At 39.7% G+C, this 22,085-nt stretch overlaps 1 protein-coding gene across 6 annotated transcripts in view; it reads left to right on the top strand.

The window, feature by feature from the left end:
- The window catches only part of LOC121322455 (receptor tyrosine-protein kinase erbB-4-like), a 277,382-nt gene that overhangs the window by 191,655 nt on the left and 63,642 nt on the right, over positions 1-22,085 (top strand). For all 6 annotated transcript variants that reach the window (XM_041262471.1, XM_041262473.1, XM_041262470.1 and 3 more), the window contains exons 4-11: positions 8,528-8,659; positions 12,228-12,293; positions 16,758-16,876; positions 17,386-17,527; positions 17,620-17,733; positions 18,212-18,338; positions 21,135-21,208; positions 21,647-21,737. In XM_041262471.1, the coding sequence (XP_041118405.1) occupies positions 8,528-8,659; positions 12,228-12,293; positions 16,758-16,876; positions 17,386-17,527; positions 17,620-17,733; positions 18,212-18,338; positions 21,135-21,208; positions 21,647-21,737 (865 nt within the window). The remainder of the gene's footprint in view (positions 1-8,527; positions 8,660-12,227; positions 12,294-16,757; positions 16,877-17,385; positions 17,528-17,619; positions 17,734-18,211; positions 18,339-21,134; positions 21,209-21,646; positions 21,738-22,085) is intronic.

The following is a 22,085-nucleotide window of genomic DNA, read 5'->3' as shown; positions in this document are numbered from 1 at the left end:
TGGGGTTAAACATTTTACACGGCGGTCTTTAATCTTTGGACCACACAACCTCACACTGAACACCTTCCTGGTTCTACTTTCTAGCGTCTTAGTACCCTGATTCATATTTTGATAGGAATGGACTGCAGGGGATTTTGACTGCAGCTGCATGCAGAATGATTATTAAGTGCAGCTTTTAAAAAGACAAATCCACTATTTCATTACTAAATCATGCCTCCCGGTCCCCGGTCAGGCTCTGTTGCGCTTACAGACGGTAATGAATAGTTCTTTCTGACAGGACAGTGGCAGGTGACTGGAGTAAAAACAGCTCAGCAAGGAGGCTGGAGCCAACTGTCACAACTATTTTTAAATGATAAGCTCCCAGAGGGAAGAATTTACAAAGTGGGTGGGGAATTCTTTAAGAAATACAAGAAGAAAAAAGAAGAATCAGAGATAGTTGGGATGATATCCCAGAAATCAAGGCAGGAATGTAGCAGTCTCAGAGTGTGAGATATAAGCCAGATAAATTAGACTTTCTGTTGTAAGATGGACAGAATACCGATACATTGGCCAATAGAGGGGCAGGGACAGGAGTAACAAGGTCCTGTGAGTCTGAAAGGCTGAAATGAAAAGATGCTTTGATAAATAGGGGTGTGTATCGTACATATAGTTTATAGTGTATATAATGCTGGGGTGCTATATGCAACAATAGTAATTTCTACTATACATTTAATAGGTGGACATTATTAAATGACCCTCCAGTGGCCAAATCGTGCACCACATGCCCTTGTGTCACAAATTGTGTTTCCTTTGCATATCATATTCCACACAGCCTCCAATTTTATGAATCCCCCTGTTTACATGGATCTGTCATTGTATACTGACATTATATACTGGGTAATGGGATCTGGAGAGATTCCACTCTTAAGGTTATTAAAAGACACTTTGCCTTTTGTATTCCCATTGTGAGCTGGGAAGGATCAGGGAGTTCAGTAAGTTTCTTTAAACTCCACGCAGCAAGGCTCTGCAGTCTGGTCAGATTCATGAGATTGCCGTTTCATTTGTTCCTCCTGTGATCCTTTTCATAGTTCATTAGGGTCAAAGAACTTAATCATTTCTTTGGCACAAGAGGTTTGTTCATGCGAAGCAGAGAATGACAGCGGTAGTGATATTTTCAAACATTTCTGCTCAGCTTAATATCTCCTAAATCAAGTGAGAAATGACTGTGGATGAGGACTCGATAGCCTTTTCTATTGCTCCTGTTATACAGCTTGGCCCCACAAGCAAAGTGCTGATAACACACTGGTGTAACCAATCCAAGCTGTTATCCGAGCCACTGGCTGTGTTACTGCAATGAAGACACAGTGCAGTAACAATACTGTGCAGGCAGTGTGGCAGACTAATGCAGGGTTGCAGAGCTGCACTCCTCATTGTGCGCTCTCATTGTCTCAGCTTCTTCTTTCTGTCATACAAACAGACAAGCTGTGCTATTTATCCCGGTGAGAATCCATTGTGCTGCTGTGGTTGGCACAGCTCACCTGCATTCAGTGGTTTATTTTGTGTTATTGATTGAATGTTCTTGCCCTATCAACTGCTATCTGTAAACACATTCAAGACAGTCAGTAGTTTATAGGATGCTTCTAAATACAGATAGAATGACACTGAGATAATTCATACAGTATAGACAACACCAGAGTTTTAGTGAAGCTAACTACTCCCTGCCTTATATGCGGTGTCAGTTCCAGAATACCGGAGCAGAACCTCTGTGATTTCAGAGTCCGGTATCTTCAGGCACGGCAGGACAGAGGTGGAAGGTGGGATGCTCAGCAGATCATACAGCACTCACCCTTTCTAGTCCAGCCTTGTCACAGAGATGCCTTCACACTGTGGCGTTCAAATGACCTTGTCGAAGATCTGCAAATGTATTTCATGGAGAGCTGGATTATTCCCATCACAGGAGTTTCTAAATCAAGGCCAAGAGCTAACAACAGGTGCACTATGTGCCTGTAATAAGTGCACAGAATTAATAGCTTGTTTCGCAGTTGGTTTGGAGGCACGACTAGTACAATGTACACCTGTGGCTCATCAACAAAAAAGCCATTTTGGAATTTGGCAGGGTTTGCTGACACTTCCCCATACCTACCCAATAAAATAGACTGGCACTCGCGCACGCTTTTCTGTGCATTAATTACAGCTTTCAACATTTTACCAACTGGCACCAGCATGGTACGGGCATGCCAGCATTGTAGCATCAGCGGAATTACATTGATTTAGAGTCTGTTGAACAAAGCAGGGAGTGGGAGAGAGAAAGCACATGATGGATTTCAATGGGATTGCAGTGTGTTACACATTGTAGGCGTACTATATGCACTAGTTCATTAAAAGGCAACTGGCCAGGACTACGCTGATGTATGGAGCTCTTATCTTTACGTGTGGAAGGGAGTTTGTTTTTTTATCGCCATCTGTCTGTATGTCAAACCTGCATTTTTTGTAAAGAATGGGTCTATGTCATGGTGATATACTTTGTGATGTTACTGAAAGCTCTTATGTTGAATTTACAGCCATTGGGGGGGTGGGGGGGGCATGTTACTGGCATGCTTTATTTATTTTTTTTATACAATTTATTCACTTTCAACAGTTTCTAAAGGTATGCCTCTATATATCTGCCGTTTCCTTCTTCGGGATTTTCATCTTTTATAGCCCCTAGTGCTTTCCTAACCAGACCCTTTCCAGTAAGAACTGTTAACACCTGTGTCATCCTGCTTCCCTGAACTGTGGGCCGGTTCACCATTGCCTCTGAAAGGGGGCTCCAATACCTGCAGGGACAGTGAAAGGTGAAGTTGAGTCTATCTAAGGGTAGGAGAGTGGAATTAAAAACCGTCATACTACACCTTTAATATATTATCAAATACCTTGAGATTCTAACAGGGATTGGGTTTTCTTACCAATAACAGAGAAGTTTATTTATTTATTTTATTTTTGAATAAAGACCTATTTGATGGATGTGACCCGCATGCACTGTGCTAAACTAAATAAAACAATAAGAACTCAAAAGCAGTGGAAATGGGTTAGTAGGAACCATAGCCATTCTGAATGAAATATCCCATTCCAGAAACATAACACAAAACTAATAAAAACAAAACAGCGAAGAAAAAAAAAAATGTTTACTCTTTTGCTAATAAAACATTGCAATGCATGTTTTTTAGATTTATTTATTTATTTATTTATTTTTTAAATGCCGAAAATGCAAAGAACATTCATTTGGTAATTTGAGTGACCCTTAGGACCAATAACATTAACTGCTAATGACACTGACTGTTACCTTTTTAATTAGGTGCACTTTCTCACAATCTGCACTTAAGCATTTTAATTAAACATGTAAAACACTCTCGGAGGGAGCTGTCACCAGTGCTTATTACAGCTAATCAACCACAAAAATACCCTAATATGCATTTAAAATAAATCTGCTCCGACCATGAGAATGCAGCGTTATTGAATTTCAGCATCAGAAATCAAATCTGCATAATGGAATTGAGCTTTGGATAAATTAACAAATTGAAAGTATGGAAGCAGTGAAGCGCTGAGCATGGGGACAGAGGTGGAATATTTAGAGGTTATTCCTTGTTCACATCACAGACTTCTCTGGAGTAAAAGTAGCATAATCACAGGAAGTCCAGCAGTAGGGAACATAAAATGACTGTGGATGAGGACTCGATAGCCTTTTCTATTGCTCCTGTTATACAGCTTGGCCCCACAAGCAAAGTGCTGATAACACACTGGTGTAACCAATCCAAGCTGTTATCCGAGCCACCGGCTGTGTTACTGCAATGAAGACACAGTGCAGTAACAATACTGTGCAGGCAGTGTGGCAGACTAATGCAGGGTTGCAGAGCTGTACTCCTCATTGTGCGCTCTCATTGTCTCAGCTTCTTCTTTCTGTCATACAAACAGACAAGCTGTGCTATTTATCCCGGTGAGAATCCATTGTGCTGCTGTGGTTGGCACAGCTCACCTGCATTCAGTGTTTGGTTTATTTTGTATTATTGATTGAATGTTCTTACCCTATCAACTGCTATCTGTAAACACATTCAAGCCCGTCAGTAGTTTATAGGATGCTTCTAGATACGCTAGAATGACACTGAGATAATTAATACAGTATAGACCACACCAGAGTTTAGTGAAGCTAACTACTCCCTGCCTTATATGCGGCGTCAGTTCCATAATAGCGGAGCAGAACCTCCGTGATTTCAGAGTATCTTCAGGCACAGCAGGATAGAGGTGGAAGGTGAGATGCTCAGCAGATCATATGGCACTCACCCTTTCTAACCCAGCTCCAGCAGCCTTGTCAAAGAGATGCCTTCACACTGTGACATTCAAATGATCCTGTCAGGGATCTGCAAATATATTTTATGGGGAGAGCTTGGAAGAACTTAACATTGCTGATGGGTTGTTTTGTGAAAAGTTATTCCAATTAAAAAACAAAAGCCCCAAAGTGGTATAGCTAACAATAGGAATATATTGATTGTGCTGAATCTTGAGCTGACTGGGTTAAAACAAAACCCTTCTATCTCAGTCGGAGCTAACCTGCTATCCTAGAGATGCCATTTCTAAAACCAGAGAAAAGAAATGGATGAGAATAAATATACATGCCTTGGAATCAAAGAATTTACACCACAAGCAAAAAATAAATAAATAAACACAATACAATACTTTTTCTTGTAAATTATTGTGTGGGTGTGATTCTTCAGAGTTCTTGCCAGTACAAAATAGTCCAATTTAATTTTAATAACATTTTTTTTTGAATGCCTAATAGAATGTCACACTGACAAATGAAATGGCTTTTGTGATTTAGAATTGATGCTTATTCAGGAGATAGTAAAACCTTTGCGCTAAGGAACCTGACTGCCAACTAAGCGCATTTAGTACCTGACAGAGGACAAGAGGAATGTCATTGTGAGGTTCTTACATTAAGTGCACTTAGGGCACAACAAATTAAATTAACTGTTTATGTGTATACATGCTTTGCAAGTGTCAGTGACACTTTTGAATATGACAGTGCAGCAATAGAAAACCTCTGATAAGAAATGTTGCTTCCTCCATCAACTCCTTGAAAGCATTCGTACTGTTGAATTATGTAGTACCTGGGAAACTCACTTTCCATTTGGGTGCTGTTGTCCATGGGCTAGTAACTTGGACCAGCATTATGTCATCCCATTTAGGATTTTGTACACTTAATCCCTCCTTACCCATCTTTTTTGTTGACCAATGAGATTGAGTTGTTTTAACCTGCCCTCGCAGGACTAGTCATTTAGTCCTAGGATCAGCTTAGACTTTTTCGTTTAACCTGACCATTTTTATATCCCATCTTAACAGTCTGGCTCTTTTTGAACACAAAACATATTTATGCAACTAATCTCTTTATTCTAACTTAGCTCTTCTTCATCAGATGTTTCAGTCTGATTGCATTTACCAGGAAAGCTACCAAATATAAATAATTAAGCTTTTATGGCAGGTCTATAAGTATCTTATACAGTACACCCATGGGTTATACAGAAGTAATGTCAGACAATAGCCAACACTGACCCAGAAAAACAAAATTAGTTCAGTCTAGGTTATATTATAAGTAAACAAGTCATCTAGGATGTTGAATATGGTCACTTTTAACCTTGCATCATCTGTATCCAAATATGAAAATGAATTTAAGATGAAGATGGTTTTCAAAGCCTCTTTGAATAAACACACAAAAAACTGCGATCCCTAATCGCCAGGCAACAGAATTTAATCAAGTGTCTGTGAGACTATTAGCGGATTTCAGAATCCCTCAGTTATTAATATGTCTGCTCTGTGGCACAAACACCCTTATGTTGTTAATCTGCCTCTGTAAAAATCTGATGCTGTAAATACTGTTAATCTCCTAAGCCTTTTTTCACTGGAATAAGGATTCATTCCATACAGACTCTGGGAAATTTGGTACGGTATCAACGTAATTGTTTCTTGCCATGCTTGAACAGGAACGATCTTCCGTTCATGACTAACCCTCACTTATATGACTGACAGTATATTTAGCAAAATTAATCATTTTCCTTTTTCTTGGAAGCCAAGTATGAGTTAACCAGCTGGAGAGTGTGGTGACGGATCCAGGTTACAAACCCTATGTTTCTTATGAAGCCCCAGTGCAGGCTTGGATTGAAGGTCATATTTCTGAATTGTTAGATTGTAAGTACAGTACTGCAGCTTCAAATGCTGTTTAAAACAGTTTGCACTTTAACAATCAGCTTTATTCATTCATTCATAATGATTCATCATTTTTTATTGTTTTTATTAAAGCTGAATTGACTTCAGTAATAATAGCTCTCTGTTTTGGATGGTAAGTCATGCATTTGAATGCTTCTAATTACTATGTATTTACATAGCAGTTACTCAGTAAATACATACACATGTTATTATACATAGTTACAATGTACTTAACATCTAAATCTTTTTCCATGCTATATGTAAGTACACAATTGTATCAGAAAAGGGTTAGGGTTAGGTTTAGATTTAGAGTTAGGGTTAGGTTTATAGTTATATCATGCAAAAAATATACACATTACGTACATTGTAACTGTACATATTAATACTGTAATTATGTGTGCGTACACATGTATTTAGTAACTACTATGTACATACATAATAATTAGAGACACGGTGTAAAGTGTTACAGAAAAAATATATGTTTTTTTTTTTAACTTTTGAACGATGTCCTGCCACCTCGCAGGACCCCCTTGAAACGAGACGAGGCTTCCGAAAGAGTAATTTTTAGGGTTTTTTTTAAATCCCCTATTCTGTCATGATGAGAATGCGTGTTTGAAAGAAGTCAGGTCTAGGTTTGAACTCGTCACTGCTGGTTGAACGCACACATGCTGTCCACAGGGCCAGTCTCTCTCTCTCTCTCTCTCTCTCTCTCTCTCTCTCTCTCTCTCTCTCTCTCTCTCTATCTCTCTCTCACGATCTCTCTCTCTCACGCTCTCTCTCTCTCAATCACGCTCTCTCTCGCGCTCTTTGTCTCTTTCTCTCTCTCTCTCTTACGCTCTTTGTCTCTTTCTATTTCTCTCTCTCTCTCTCTCTCTCTCTCTCTCTCTGTCTCTCTCTCTCTCTTGCGCTCTCTCTCTCACTCTTTTTCTTTTATCTCAAGTGTGTGTCTCCTCCAGAAGCTATTATGTTCCTCTGTTCAAACCGGTTCCTAATTTAAATGAGTGTTTACTCTGTGGATATCACCTAATTACATCAACATCATCCGGTGGGTTTGCACTGGCCTGTATGTTAATGAAAGAGCTCCCTTTTTAAATCAAGCATGGAGAATGAAATCAATGGTATTCTGTGGCATTTGAGTCAGGCCAGCACACTGAACAATTACCCTGTTCATAGCCGCTCTCTAATGGGCTCCAAAGCAAGAGAGCAACCTGGGACTCAATGTTCCAGCTAGCAAAAAACAAAAACGCATCAGTGCAATTATTTATAATTCGAGGCGTATGTAATAAACACGCACACACACACACACACACTCTGTAATGGGTTTGTCTATTAGTCATCTCTGGGTGGTTGTTCACTTGCCCCTATAACATCACAGCAGGCCAGGATCTGTTCTGTGTGTTCTTTTTAGAAGGCATCCATAACTATGTCTACCTTTATTTTGTAATGTATCAATCTGTCTATATTTCTTTTTGTTTGCAGAAGGGATTTGTTATTCCTTAAACTCTTTGCAATAACATTGATTTCATCGCGATGAAGTTACCAGCCAAATCATGTAACTGACTTATTTTCTGTTATTTCCATAATTTTACACACTGCTGATAAGGGATGATTCTTAAAAATAACTTTGTTCATCATCTCTAAACTTTACTTTGATTATGACACGCCAGGCCCTGAATCTTAAAAAGATCATTGTAATTAAATTAGTCATCATCGTTTCAGGTCTGCTGTGGCTGTTACAGGAGCTTGGTTTTTACATTTGATTGCACTACATCACAAATCAGCTTCTTCAAATGAGCATTCAGTTAACCTTACAATCACCACTGTGAACAGAGGCACTATTGTAAAACAGTACCACGGTATTTTTGCACAGCACGTTTGCTGTTTTAGCATGCTTTTCCCATGGTTATACTATGCATTTACTACAGTTTTCCCTGGTTTGCCATGTTTATTGATAGGCTTTACCACCCCTTGCTATTGATTTCTTTGCTATGCTTTTATTATAGGAACCGTTTCCTGTCTAAGAGCATACGTATGTGTGGGGATGCTGTCACAGGGTATACCGCTCTGCAGTTTTGTTTCGATAATGCCAGTCACAAAAGCTCACTTGTGATCATAACAGTTTGTTTACAGTTACAGTCATTTCAGAAGAAGTTATTGCTCCAAAATGAGCTTTATATACAAAATAAAAAAATAAAAAAACAGAGAACGCCACCAAATTATTGTTCTTTTTTGTTCTTATTTATTTGAAATGAGTAACATCTTGGACCCTGCGGATTTTAACTTTGTCGCTTCTTTTTTGTTCTTCTTTCGACAGAAATCCTCAATGGAGGGGTATACGTGGATCAAAACAAGTTCCTGTGCCACGCCGATACAGTCCACTGGCAGGACATTGTGCGCAACCCACGCTCTGAGCTCCTCGTGGTGCCAACCAATGGCAGTGCAGGATGTGAGTGTTCCACCTCCGGGGGGGCTGGCTATTGTTCATCCCATCCTGAGCAGACTTACTGTTTTTATTTATTTGAAATGATGAGTTCAATAGCACAGACGCACATGAAAGAGACACTAAACTTCTACTCTGTTACTGCTTATTAAGACAAATAAAGAGTTATGACAGACTCACTCAGACTTCCCAAAATAATAGACTGCTGGTTGTTAGGGTTTTTTTTGTCACATTCAATTCATCACACAGCCATCTGTACTCTGCAATGCAATCAGTCATGAAGTGCAAGTTTCTAAATGCGGATGACAGAAGTGGGTAGTTTGCTTGCCTCTGGGGTCTGTATGCTTTAGACACCCCCATTGTCTAAATCAACAATAATGGGACACTCAGCCACACTGCCTCATGTGTATGATTAGATACAGCCTCATGTGTATGATTAGATACAGCCTCATGTGTATGATTAGATACAGCCTCACATTTATGATTAGATACTGCCTCATGTGTATGGTTAGATACTGCCTCATGTGTATGATTAGATACAGCCTCATGTGTATGATTAGATACAGCCTCACATGTATGATTAGATACTGCCTCATGTGTATGATTAGATACAGCCTCATGTGTATGATTAGATACAGCCTCATGTGTATGATTAGATACAGCCTCATGTGTATGGTTAGATACTGGCTCACATGTATGGTTAGATACATCCTTACATGTATGGTTAAATACTGACACATGTATGTTAAATACTGTATTTTGCTTTTCACAAAGGACCCTGTTTTTGTAATGTTTGTTTCTGTCGTGTGTATCTGCTCTTGTTTAGTTCCGTGGTCCACATTGTCCGGTGTTCAGGTGTTCGGTGTACAGTGGTTCTTTGCTGGTACAACAGATTTATTTTGTGATCTGTTTGCTTGCCTGTGATTCCAGTGAGTTAGTACACCACCCTTTCACTTCCAGAGGCCATAGACTTGAAATAGGTTTGATGATTTCATGTTAGCCCAAAGCTGGTTAACAAAAAGTAGGCTATAATACCAATTGATTAATTCTATCTATCTATCTATCTATCTATCTATCTATCTATCTATCTATCTATCTATCTATCTATCTATATATATTCCAGTGAAATTGAATACAAAAATACATAAAAAATATTAAAAAGAATTGCAAAAAAAAACTGCTTGATTGCAAACACTGTATATAGGGAAGGATGCTGTTTAAAAAGCAGACACATGTGATTTTTGGACTGTGATGACACAGATGGGGACAGCGACCTAACCTTTGAGCTGTGTGAGATGGATCTCTTGTGACGCAACAGTCAGGGAGCTGAAGTGTGGTGTCTCATATCTCATGACAGTCCAGGGTACAGTGCTATCCCAGGGTACCGTGTGGTGTCTCATATCTCATGACAGTCCGGGGTACAGTGCTATCCCAGGGTACCATGTGGTGTCTCATATCTCATGACAGTCCAGGGTACAGTGCTATCCCAGGGTACCATGTGGTGTCTCATATCTCATGACAGTCCGGGGTACAGTGCTATCCCAGGGTACCATGTGGTGTCTCATATCTCATGACAGTCCAGGGTACAGTGCTATCCCAGGGTACCGTGTGGTGTCTCATATCTCATGACAGTCCGGGGTACAGTGCTATCCCAGGGTACCATGTGGTGTCTCATATCTCATGACAGTCCAGGGTACAGTGCTATCCCAGGGTACCATGTGGTGTCTCATATCTCATGACAGTCTGTTGGATTGTTGCAAGTTGTATTGCCACAACATTTTTCTTGTACACTGTGTTCTAGATTCCAATTAAATCTATACCCTCTTTTTCTGCGTTTGAACTTGGTATTTAAAGTTTCAGCATCGAAGTTTCAGACCCCAGGGTCATGTATTCTACTGCAGTCTCTATTGCTCCGGGACACCCCATTTACCGGGCAATTAGAAGCAACGTTAGTAAAAACATGAATAAGAATTTGAGATATCATCAAAGCAGACGTACTCTGCAAAGTTCAAGAACACTCATCATACCTTTATAACTTAAACTAATTCCTACCATGCTGCCTGAAAGTATAATGAGGTTTTTCAAGATTCAAACAGTACATTTTAAATTCAAGGTGTATGGATTTTCAAGTTTGTGCAGTTAATTTCACTGATTAGAATTCATAGTGAGACAGTAAACATTAGCCATCAAATCTCCTCCCATATCAACTTTTTATATCTCAGGGATTCCACTGTTAATGTGGCATCTGTGGCTGTTGTAAGACTGTTGAACACAGCTGTGAAATAGCGACACGTGCTGGGAGACTCCTGGTTGAGCAGCTCTGATTCCTGGCCTGACCATTGTGTAGATTCACCCATTTTCCCACGTCTTCCCTGTCTTAAGCCAGCCCATTGCTCGCTCTTTTGTTCCCAGTGGTGGAGGATTAACTCAGTAGTGAATCCTGCTGTAAAATGTGGGCTCGCTATTGCAGTTGTTACATATTATATCTGTGCTGTCCAAACCAGATGGAGGCTCCTCTGTGTTGGAAGACTTTAATAACAGGAGCAGTGTCACGTCTGAGTAAGCAGATTGTGGAGAGAAAAGAAGGGGGGTGGAGGGAGGTAGGTGTCGAGCTGCAATTGATGCCAGGTTATCAGAACACCACTGCTATTGCTTTGACATAATTACTCTTCAGTGAGCTTAAATAGGGAGAGAGGATGACACTATAACAAGAAGGCTTGCACGGTGTATAATTATTGAAAAGTCATTTACAATACAAGCTGATCTATCTATCTTATCTATATATATATGTGTGTGTGTGTGTGTGTGTGTGTGTGTATATATATATATATATATACATATACACATATATATATATATATATATATATATATTATATATATATATATATATATATACATAAAAGAGAAGAGTCAGCGAGTTTCACAGTGAGCATCACGCTTTCTTTATAGGAAGTGAAAAGGACTCAATTGCGCCTGAAACAACTCAGTCAGAATTCTCTTACCACAGCCATGTCATTTGATGATGTGGTACTGTACTGCACAGGCAATGCAACTGGGAGACTTTAAATAGCAGGATACAGTATTGCTGCGGTACACTCTATCTATTGTAGCATTGATTCATTCTGCAATTTGTGTTGAAAAAAACATCTGTTGGTTTCACTAGTGTATTATTCCTGTTTTACTTGGAAATTAATCTTGCTCCATTCTAGTTACAATGAAATCATTACACTGGCTTTACACATGCTTGAAACAGAGAAAACTAATAATGAAACTCTTGGGACTCGAACTTGCTTTTTTCATACAACATACCCAAATTACAATATCCATGCCTAAATGTTGTTTGGTTATAGATCTTCCTGTATGATCTGTTATCCTCTACTTGTAAAATTCATGTTCAAACTGAATTGTTCAATCTGCTGCTGAGTTAGGTTGGATTTGTGAATTGTTTTCCCCTGTGTTGGATGTTTAAAGTGTGTGGTGTGATTCAATACAGCACGCGTGTCTTTGCCACGACACTGTTGAGATGTGAAGTGGTTTTGAGCTCAAACGGCCCTCTCCTTTCTGTTCCACAGGTGGACGCTGCCACAAGTCCTGTACAGGTCGCTGCTGGGGTCCCAACAATTTCCAGTGCCAGAGCTGTGAGTATACATCATGGCTCGCACAGCATCTCTTTACCATGAGAGCCAACGGTGTTCCTTCAGTGGCTCCAAGTGTTTAATTAACAAGCTGGCCCAGCTGAAAAATACATTTCCTCATGCCAATGGTAACACTACAGCATCTTAACCCCCCCTCCCAATTCCCGACCACTGGTGTAGCCCCAAAATCCAGTGAAGAACAAAGTTCTCTAGATCTAAATCCTTACAGATCATTCTGTGTGGAATTCAATAGAAATGTAGTAAGACACGCTGTGTCAGTTCATTCATAATTAAACACCAATCACTGACACTTATTCTAAAGAGATGTGCTTCAAATTAGCAGGGATCTGCAGCTCTAGCTTGTAGAAGACTACTATTTAGAGTCCTAACATCATGGTTTCGTTGGCATATCGCAGGCTTCAGACCAGGCAATGTGATTGGGATGCCTTCGCTTGGACAAAGCCTGCCTGTAATTTGCAGGGAGAGGCAGAGCCTTGGCGCTATCACTTTCCATGCAGACGTACCCTGCTATCAGTGACCCATTTGGAGAGCGGCCCTTTCACACAAGCTAATTGCAGGGAAAATCACCGCTCTGAAGCACACAGCAGGGGCACTCGGGTTGCCTCTCACCTCGTACAGTGGATAAGTGCACTTAATCTCTTACAATAATGATATCTGGTCAGGCAATTTGATGGAAAAACACAGTGAACTATGATGCAAAAAGAAAGGATGTGTATAAACCACCTGATATACATACATACATGATACAGACAGAATGGCATAGTACTGTAAAATGCTTGTCACTTAACTGAAAAGCACATAGGTAACTCTGAACCTTATAAAAGCATCCTGCAGAAGAAAAAAAAAAGCGCTACTGTGCATCAGTGCAGAATGACTATTTGCAGGAAAGGGCTACCATAAGTAATTTTAGAAAGTTATAAATTGCCACCCACTGATTTCATTGGAGGGGAGGGTGCCAAGAAAGGGGGGGCAGAGTGAAGAAGGGTGGGTGGTGTGGATAGTAAGTTGGCTGTAAATCGCGGTGCTGTAATGGAAAATAACTGGAATCAATACGTTAATCTTATAAACATGCAAAGTTATTACCGAAATACACGATTTTTAATGAAAGACATGGGTGAGCCAATAAGACTGCATAATCATGATTGATCTGAGGTGCTACCTCAGCAGTACAGCCCTCGCATCCTCCCTGCCTTTCACTCCAGCAGAATAGAATGAGATAAGAGTAGAAACATACATCTGCTTAATCTACATACCTGAGAACTCTAGTGCAGGGGTTTCCAACCTTGGGGGGGCACGTACCCCTGGGGGTACTTCTAAAGGTCATAGCGGGATATATGTATGCATATATGTATGTATGTATGTATGTGTGTGTGTGTGTATATATATATATATATATATATATATATATATATATATATATATATATATATATATATATATATAAAGCCACTGTGGATAAATATTTCATTTTTGTGGAATTCCTTTCAGTTTGACAGCTCGCACTGGGGTCGCGCTCCATTGCTGGTGTTAATGAAAATGTATTTCAACTGGATGAGCCCATTGAAAACATTGCTCACCTGCTATTGAAGTACAGTATAAAGTCAAAGTTATCAGCCACCTGTATGCATGCGTGATTTTGATTTCACGGGATTCTGCTCATGGAGAACTCTGCTGAGTGTTGCTCATATAGTTTGCAGTTTTTAAATTGTTGTATAATTGAACAGTATTCAGTGAAACACAATATTAGGAGTATAAATGCTCCAGTAAATATAAATAATAGATCCTAATACTCATACGTTGATGGTTTTTGTTATTATTAATTAGGAGCAGCTGCATTTTATTAATAGCAATAGCGTCTGTTGGTACTGTGTTTGGTGTTTGATAAAGTACAGCTAGATCCTGTACATTTTTTCTTTAATAAAATGTGGATAAATGTCTTACTTGCAAAAGAAAAAAAAAAAAGTCTTCAGAAAGTGTAAAGCAGCAGAAAATGATACAGTCCCTTTGCATCCTTTTTATGTTGGCTTTATTTAAAGTTTATCATTCTTAGTTATTATAGTTTTATCATGAGGTTAATGTTTTTGATGTTGTAAACATTTTAAATAAGACAAGCGTATGCTGTAAGAATTATTGCAGGTTTGTTCGCTGTCATTAAAGTGCTACAACCCAATACTGGTCATACTTTTTGACCTACTTCAATTCTTCCTGACCTGCTAAATTGAATTGAGATGTCTTCTGTCACAGCACGACAGGTTATCCCTGAATATATAAAAGGTGTGACATGAATTAAATTGTGACTTATGATGTTTAAGCCAGTACATGTTATTGTCAAGGTTCTGTCTGGGCTTGTAAAGGGAATCAGTTTTGAACGGACAAGGTGGCTGGGTATTATAAGAAACTCAGCCGTGCAACACTAGCAGAGAGCCATCCCCTTTGCTTTCTCGTGCCGTGCATGCTCGTCTTCAGAGTGCTTACCGTGTTTCTTTGTTTGAGGTGTCAGCTGCAGGAGCACAGGACTTGGGTCAGGACCCATATGCTAGGGAATTAAAACTAATATTCCTTTACATGGTAAGGTATTATTCACAGGATAGCGACCATGAGACATTCTACAAAAGAATGGAAGGCAGAATGGAAAAGACAAAAAAAATCTGGTAAATAAATATTATTATTATTATTTTTATTTATTTATTTATTTATTTAGTTAGTTAACTGGGAAAAGATTATTAAAGCTAACTGATCCCAAGCATAACTCGATCCTTAATGGTCCAGAAACATCCCATTGAAGAACAGTGGAGAACATAAACTGTAACTGCAGCTCAATTCCACTGTTGATTGCTGATTGAATTGAGTGCATTGTAACTCCAGTTTAATGACAGCAGAGCTACATTCTAATTGCAGTTAAACCTCATTAGCGGTACATTGGAACTTCAGTTTAGTGCCGCAATGGGAAGTTACTGTGCAGTGGAGCTGTGCCCTGCAGCTGAGTTCAAAGCACTTTCTCTGAAGTTTGCAAGCAGTGATTTCACATGACCGTTACTGGCCTCATACACAGCAGGTGATGAGCAAACTGTGTTCAGTGCATATTTCACACATCTAATGCAATGACAACAAAATTTCAATTCACCTTCCTGTTTTTGGTTGCCCATAGATATGCCCAAATATAAACAAATAATTATTATATTGTGGCTAAAATGAATTCCCTTTTAAGGGGCTATACCAGTTAATCATTGGTTAGATGGGATTTTTTTATTTTATTTAGCACATAGCACCACCCGATGACTTGATTCTGTAATTATGCTTAATTCCTGTCTGAATTGTTAAGGTAATCCTTGTTCTGTATGTTATCTGTGGCCATGTTAACTCTGTGCAGGGTTGATCCATGGTTGATAGACTTTTCAAAACTCTTAGAAAAACTACAATGAATTAGTGGGTTGAAGTTCTGTAAAACTGTTTCACATCATCTTCAAATTGTCTTTTAACACCTAATTTGTGTGTGAAGTGTGTATTCGTTTGTGTTACTTTATAACTTTCAAACCAGCCATTTCAGTTACTCTTTTCACTATTTAATTTGTACTTCTCTTTAAAATCTAGTCAGGTTTGTATTTTCTTTTTTTAAATGAGTTCCAGCCTTTCGGTTGAAGTGAGCCCCCGATTAATGAGAATTCGTGTCAGTTCTGAGGCATTAAGGACATGTCTGTTTTCAATAATATACCCTCTGCATCTGATACGGCAGCACTGTCACTTTAATTAGTATTTCTCAGCTGTTACTGCTGACATTAAGAAGTGACTTCTCCAGGGACAGTTTCACCCAGACCAGCAGCTCATTGCTTATTTTATTAACCATTATTCTGATTTTTTTTTTCTTTTTTCTTATAATGGATCTATGGATAACTGAACAGAGCTAACCCTGGCAGGCACTTGCATATATGCATTAGGAGATATATACAGTATATATCATTGTATAGCTGTAGTAGCCCCATATATATTTATTACTACTATGGCTATAAAATACTTAATGAAAAACAAAAAGTATTTTACCTGGAAAAAGTCAAGGGATTATGCACTTATTAATATGATTATTTATTGGTTATGTATATATAAAAATTTAATAATAATAATTGTTTATCATTTTTTGCTGCATCAACTAATGGGCAACATTCTATATATTCAGGGTTCCTTAGTTGGCGTAAGAACCATGTGAAAATATCTGGGGGGGGTTTCTTTCATATCAGTTTAAAATGTTTTTCTACTGCATACGCTATCTTGCCGCAGTACACTTTTCTTAAACTAAATGCTGTTGCACTGTATTAAAAAAACATAATATAAATAAATACATAAATGGATAGCCCAGGCAGTAAACACAGTGATCTGTCTTGCTTCATCAGGTGGGCGGAGCCACAAGAGTGTGTAAACTCTGTGTGTTTGACGCTGCTGTTGTTTCCACAGTAACGAAGACAGTGTGCGCAGAACAGTGTGATGGACGATGTTTTGGCCCCTACGTCAGTGACTGCTGTCATCGGGAGTGTGCAGGGGGCTGCTCCGGACCCAAGGACACAGACTGCTTTGTACGTGATAACTCAAGGCTGTTACTCCAATATTTCCTGCCCTCGGGTGTGTTTGACTCCAGTGAAAGTGCTGTGACAGAGGGCTGCCACTCTCAAGTTGACTTGTGCAGTTGAATCAGTTTGTGATTAGCTCTTGTAGTGAGTGGAACAGACTGGGAGTCCTGAAGGGTAGTACAGGGCTTTAGGTTAACTTGCTTTCTGTGAGATGGAAAGGCAGTTATTGGATCAATTGATGAGACCAAAGCAGTAAGTAGTAAGTAAAAGGACATCCTGAGTTTGACTTCAGTCACAGACTTGGTCCGGCCTCAAGCCACCTTCCTCCTCTACCTTATCCAGCCACAGCAGTAAAGAGGAGCAGAAGCAGCAGTGAAGAGCCCACTGCCAATGAAATTCTGGATGTCAGCTGTGCTTCTTGGATAAATACTTTCTAAATTAAACCGGGTTTGTGTTTGCGTTTGAAGTTCTGTATTTGATTTCTGAGTAGTGTCTCCCTGTTCTCTCTCTCTCAGGCTTGTACAAACTTCAATGACAGCGGAGCGTGTGTCACCCAGTGTCCACAGCCTTTCGTCTACAACCCCACCACCTTCCAGCTGGAGCACAACCCCAAGGCCAAGTACACCTACGGGGCATTCTGCGTCAAGAAATGTCCGCGTAAGAGTACCGCAAGTTTTGAAAACGTACTGCAGGTTACATTTTTGTTTCAGCCATAAATATTCACTTTGAATGTGCCCTTTTTATTTCAGATAATTTTGTGGTGGACCACAGCTCCTGTGTGCGAGCCTGCCCCAGCAACAAAATGGAAGTGGAAGAGAATGGGATTAAAATGTGCAAACCCTGTACTGATATCTGTCCCAAAGGTACGCCCGCTCTCAAGGTCTTTCAGTGAATCAATATTCTATGTATTTCAAATGAAAACAACATTACAGAAATCTGCACTCGGGGGGCCATACACTCTTGTGTCATTGGAAGAAAGTGCACGATTTCAAATGGAACTTGAAATGAAACCAGTACAAAACACACCATGTAGCGTGAAATAAACCCCCCATATAAAATGCAGAATGTCCAGAAAAATCTTGAAGCACATTGAAAGTTTAAGGAGATAGTAGTGCTAACATAGAAACCTCAGCCCATTCCGCGCCCCTTGCTCTTTAATTGAAAGTGGCAGTGTTACAAAAAGAAGGGTTTCCACGTGAGTGGGCCCACCTAGAGACCGTCAGAATGTAACAGCCTGGCCCCAGCCGAGAGTATGTAATGCACTGTATGTAATGTGCTGCAGGGTAATAGCGCTTGTGATTGTAAACCTCTGTGTTTTCATTCCTTATCTCTCCCTCACAGCATGTGATGGCATTGGGACGGGCAGTTTGCAGTCAGTTCAGACAGTGGATTCCAGCAACATAGACAAGTTTGTCAACTGCACCAAGATCAACGGGAACCTGGTCTTTCTTATCACCGGCATAGAAGGGTCAGTGCTTACAATGCGTGCCACTGGGTCATCACCATGCTTCATTATCATGAATGCACTGCTGTATTGACAGCACTTCAGATCTCTTTCTTTGGTCACACACGTTATTGGTGTGTCATGGGCACGCACGTTGGTCCCCTGCCAATGTACCTCAGATCTTCTGTGGAGGGACTAGTTTCTAAGGGTTGTGAGAAGTTGTGGCCAATCAAGTCAACGAAAATGCCCGTTTATCAAAAGGACCCTCTTTCACATTGCTTATCAGTACAGTATGGGATACCTGAATTTGACTCTGTGACAGGTCAGTCTAGACAATAACTTAGAAACACAAAAATGAATTGGAAAAACTAAAATAAAATGCTGAAAGAAAGAAAGAAAGAAAGAAAGAAAGAAAGAAAGAAAGAAAGACAATACTACTTGTTTTCTTTCTTTTAAAAAGAAAGAAAAAGAAAAGAAAGAAAGATTTTTTTCCCCCTTCATTTCTATTTTTTTTTAACATTTTGTGTGTTTAGTTGCACCCCTTATCAGTACAGTTTCCCAACACTCTTCAGGACACTCGGTTCGTCAGACCAGTTAGAAAGGGAACACACTCCCTTTTCTTCACTTTTATCTTGATTCCGCAACACTCTTTCAGAACCGAAATATTTCATAAATTCAAACTGACCCAATTGTCCGGGGGGCGTGCTGACAGCCGCATACCCGGCTTCGCGCCTGTCGGGTGGGCTCCACGGCTCGAAAAGGCCTGGGAGGGGGCAAGACGCTCACGCTAGGGGCCTTCTCTCCCGCTGCCTCCCCTGTCAGTTCTCACATTCTCCTTAAACTGAGGGAGCGAACAAAACACACCTTTGGAGAGTCCCAAGACAAGGGCAATCTTCTTTGTTTCTGTTCTTTGGTCATTTTTTCTTAGACCTTTTTTTCAACGTTCAGGTCTTCGAAAAGAGCCTTCACTAACTCAAACCATCAAAAAGATTTGGGAAAAGAAAAACTTAAAAGGCGGAAGAAAAGCCTTTCTTCCTGTTTCTCACTTGATTAACAACACAATTGGTGTCACATCACAGCTCAGGGTCTTGCCTTGTCTTATTCAACAGGGGTGTTTGTGGTGCACGTGGTAAACCTCAGTACAGGGTTTGCATGTCACACTTGAGAGCATGTGTCCTGACTTTGTGTGGTGCAGTGTTGGGTATCACGGCGGGGCACAGTGTGAAAAACCAGAACAATACAGCATTAACAACAAAGGGTTATGAGAGTATGTGACCTGAACATATGTGTTGTAGTGTTGTATCACTGTGCACAGTGTAAACACTCAGTACAGTGTTGATTAGCGTCAGACTCAGGCAGAGTGAGCTCTGCAGTGGTTGAGAGCATGTGTCCTGAACTTGTGTGTTGCAGTGTTGTATCACTGTGCACAGTGTAAACAGCATGCAGTTCAACCCCCATTGGCCCCCAGTGAGTCTCCCCAGACTCCAGGCTGCTAATTTGCTCTGAGTTTCTGCCTGTAGCCTGGCACCCTTGGAGGGTTTAGAGTAAGATTGTCAGAACTAATTTCACCTCTGGACCTCATTGCTGCCCCCAACCAAGGAGAATCTTGACCCCCATTACACCAGCTGTGCTCGGAATTGCGTCCGGCGGTCTCTAAAGACTCATTGTGTTCATTGCCTTTTCTTACAAGATATAGATAATATATATTTATTCGCTCTCCCACCCCTCCAAAGCCCCAACCCAACTTTCACAAATGTGTAATGTCAGCAGGATTCAGAATGCAATCAGAAGGATGTCAATTAGGAACAGAAGGGTGTTTTTAGGTGAATCTTACATAGCCCCAAACAGAGGCTCTGGAACAATTTTTATTGTGGGGGAGCTGAAAGCCATTGAACAAAACTGTAACCCCTGTATATGATGGAAGCCATGCAAACACCCTTAGTTCCAGCGCCCCTGGCCCAATGCAGTTCATGTATGTCTTCTTGCAGGTTTTGAAAAGTAATCAATCAAGTGACCAATATACTGTGATTGGTTACTGCCTTAATTTACTGATCGGAAATATTTAGATTTTGGTTTGTTTGCTCTGTACATCCTGACCATTCTCTATAGTTACAGTAGTATATATATATATATATATATATATATATATATATATATATATATATATATATATATATATATATATATATATATATATATATCCATCCGTGGTTCTATTCAGTTGACCTTAACATTGGCAGATCTGAGTATTCCATGTTTTAAATTAATAATGAACAAACCAGTACTTACTTTTAAAGACAACAGTACACTTAGGAGCTCTTCACACACAGTTTGAGATGTTGGTTTTCTTAAAGTCTTCCACTTTTAATGATTTAACACCATGGTTTATATCAGCAGACTCACTGGTGTCAGATTTATGTTTCAATATTAAAATTTAAAATGCTGTTTTCAGGTTCGGCACTTGCACTAATGCAAAGTGGGAAACTGATTGAATAGCAACATAAGCAGGGAAATGAAGATGATGAATAACAAGCTCTGCACATGTTTTAATTCAATCCACCTTGAAGACTTAGCATTATGTACCCTTGGCAAAACCATCATGGATATAATATTGAACACAGAAGCAATGCTCTGTCTTTGTGGCCACTGTCAGCAAGTATGAAATGTATTTCTTTCCACCTTGATCCCAGAAGACTGTCAGGGAAGTGATGTGACCAGCCAGCCAATAGGCACTATTTCACGCATCTCTCTCTCTCTCTCTCTCTCTCTCTCTCTCTCTCTCTCTCTCTCTCTCTCTCTCTCTCTCTGTATGATTCATAGGGATGCTTACCACAGCATTGAGGCTTTGGATCCTGAAAAACTCAATGTGTTCAGGACTGTCCGGGAGATTACAGGTGAGATCTGCTTCTTTACTGTACTCCTCTTGAGTCATGGTGTACAAGTTACCTGTAGTAAAAGCATAGCAGTGTGATTCAGCATGCATCGTAAAACCATGGTAAAGAATATAAAAAAAAAAAACATAGTAATCTATGGTAAATGCAAAGTATAATATTGGGAAAGCTGTAAATGGCCTCCTTCTGTTCAGTGAAGGATTCTATTAACGCCAACAACTGAAATGATCATTTATATCATCTACCTTTTTACAATATGAAATCTCTTGAGTTTAATGTCTTATAACCTGTGTCCCTCTATTGTTCTCAATTGTTTTATATGCTTTCTCTGTAAAAGCACAGTGTATGAAGCCCACATAAGCTTACATCACATGACAGTAAGGTAAGGCAGGTAAAAAATACTGCAGCAGCCAACTAAAGTGACCTCTTGTTTGTTTTCAGGGTACTTAAACATCCAGTCTTGGCCACGGAACATGTCTGACTTCAGTGTGTTCTCCAACCTGGCGACTATTGGAGGCAGAGTCCTTTACAGGTTACCTTCCCATAGCTGTGCTTGAATTACAGTCTTCATAAAGATGCCTGTGAAGACAGTGGGCCTAGTTCAATTATCTTTTAGCAGGGGAAATAGCATTTATGGGAAATATGAATTCACGCAATAAACAAAGCAAGGAGCTGTTTTTGTGTGGATTTGATTAACACGTCATCAGCAGTGAATCTAAATAAAAATGGACCAATATGCGCTCTGTTTATTGCACGAATTTAAAATTTCCCATAATCTTTTTTTTTTTTTTCTGAACTAAAATGTAATTGAATTTGGGCCAATATCAGTTCAGTAGTTTGGGACAAACACCAATCACAAAATGTTTTAGTAGAAATATTT

This window comes from Polyodon spathula, chromosome 10, assembly GCF_017654505.1.
Source record: "Polyodon spathula isolate WHYD16114869_AA chromosome 10, ASM1765450v1, whole genome shotgun sequence".
Lineage (NCBI taxonomy): Eukaryota > Metazoa > Chordata > Actinopteri > Acipenseriformes > Polyodontidae > Polyodon > Polyodon spathula.
This window is presented reverse-complemented; position numbering and strand designations above follow the sequence as displayed.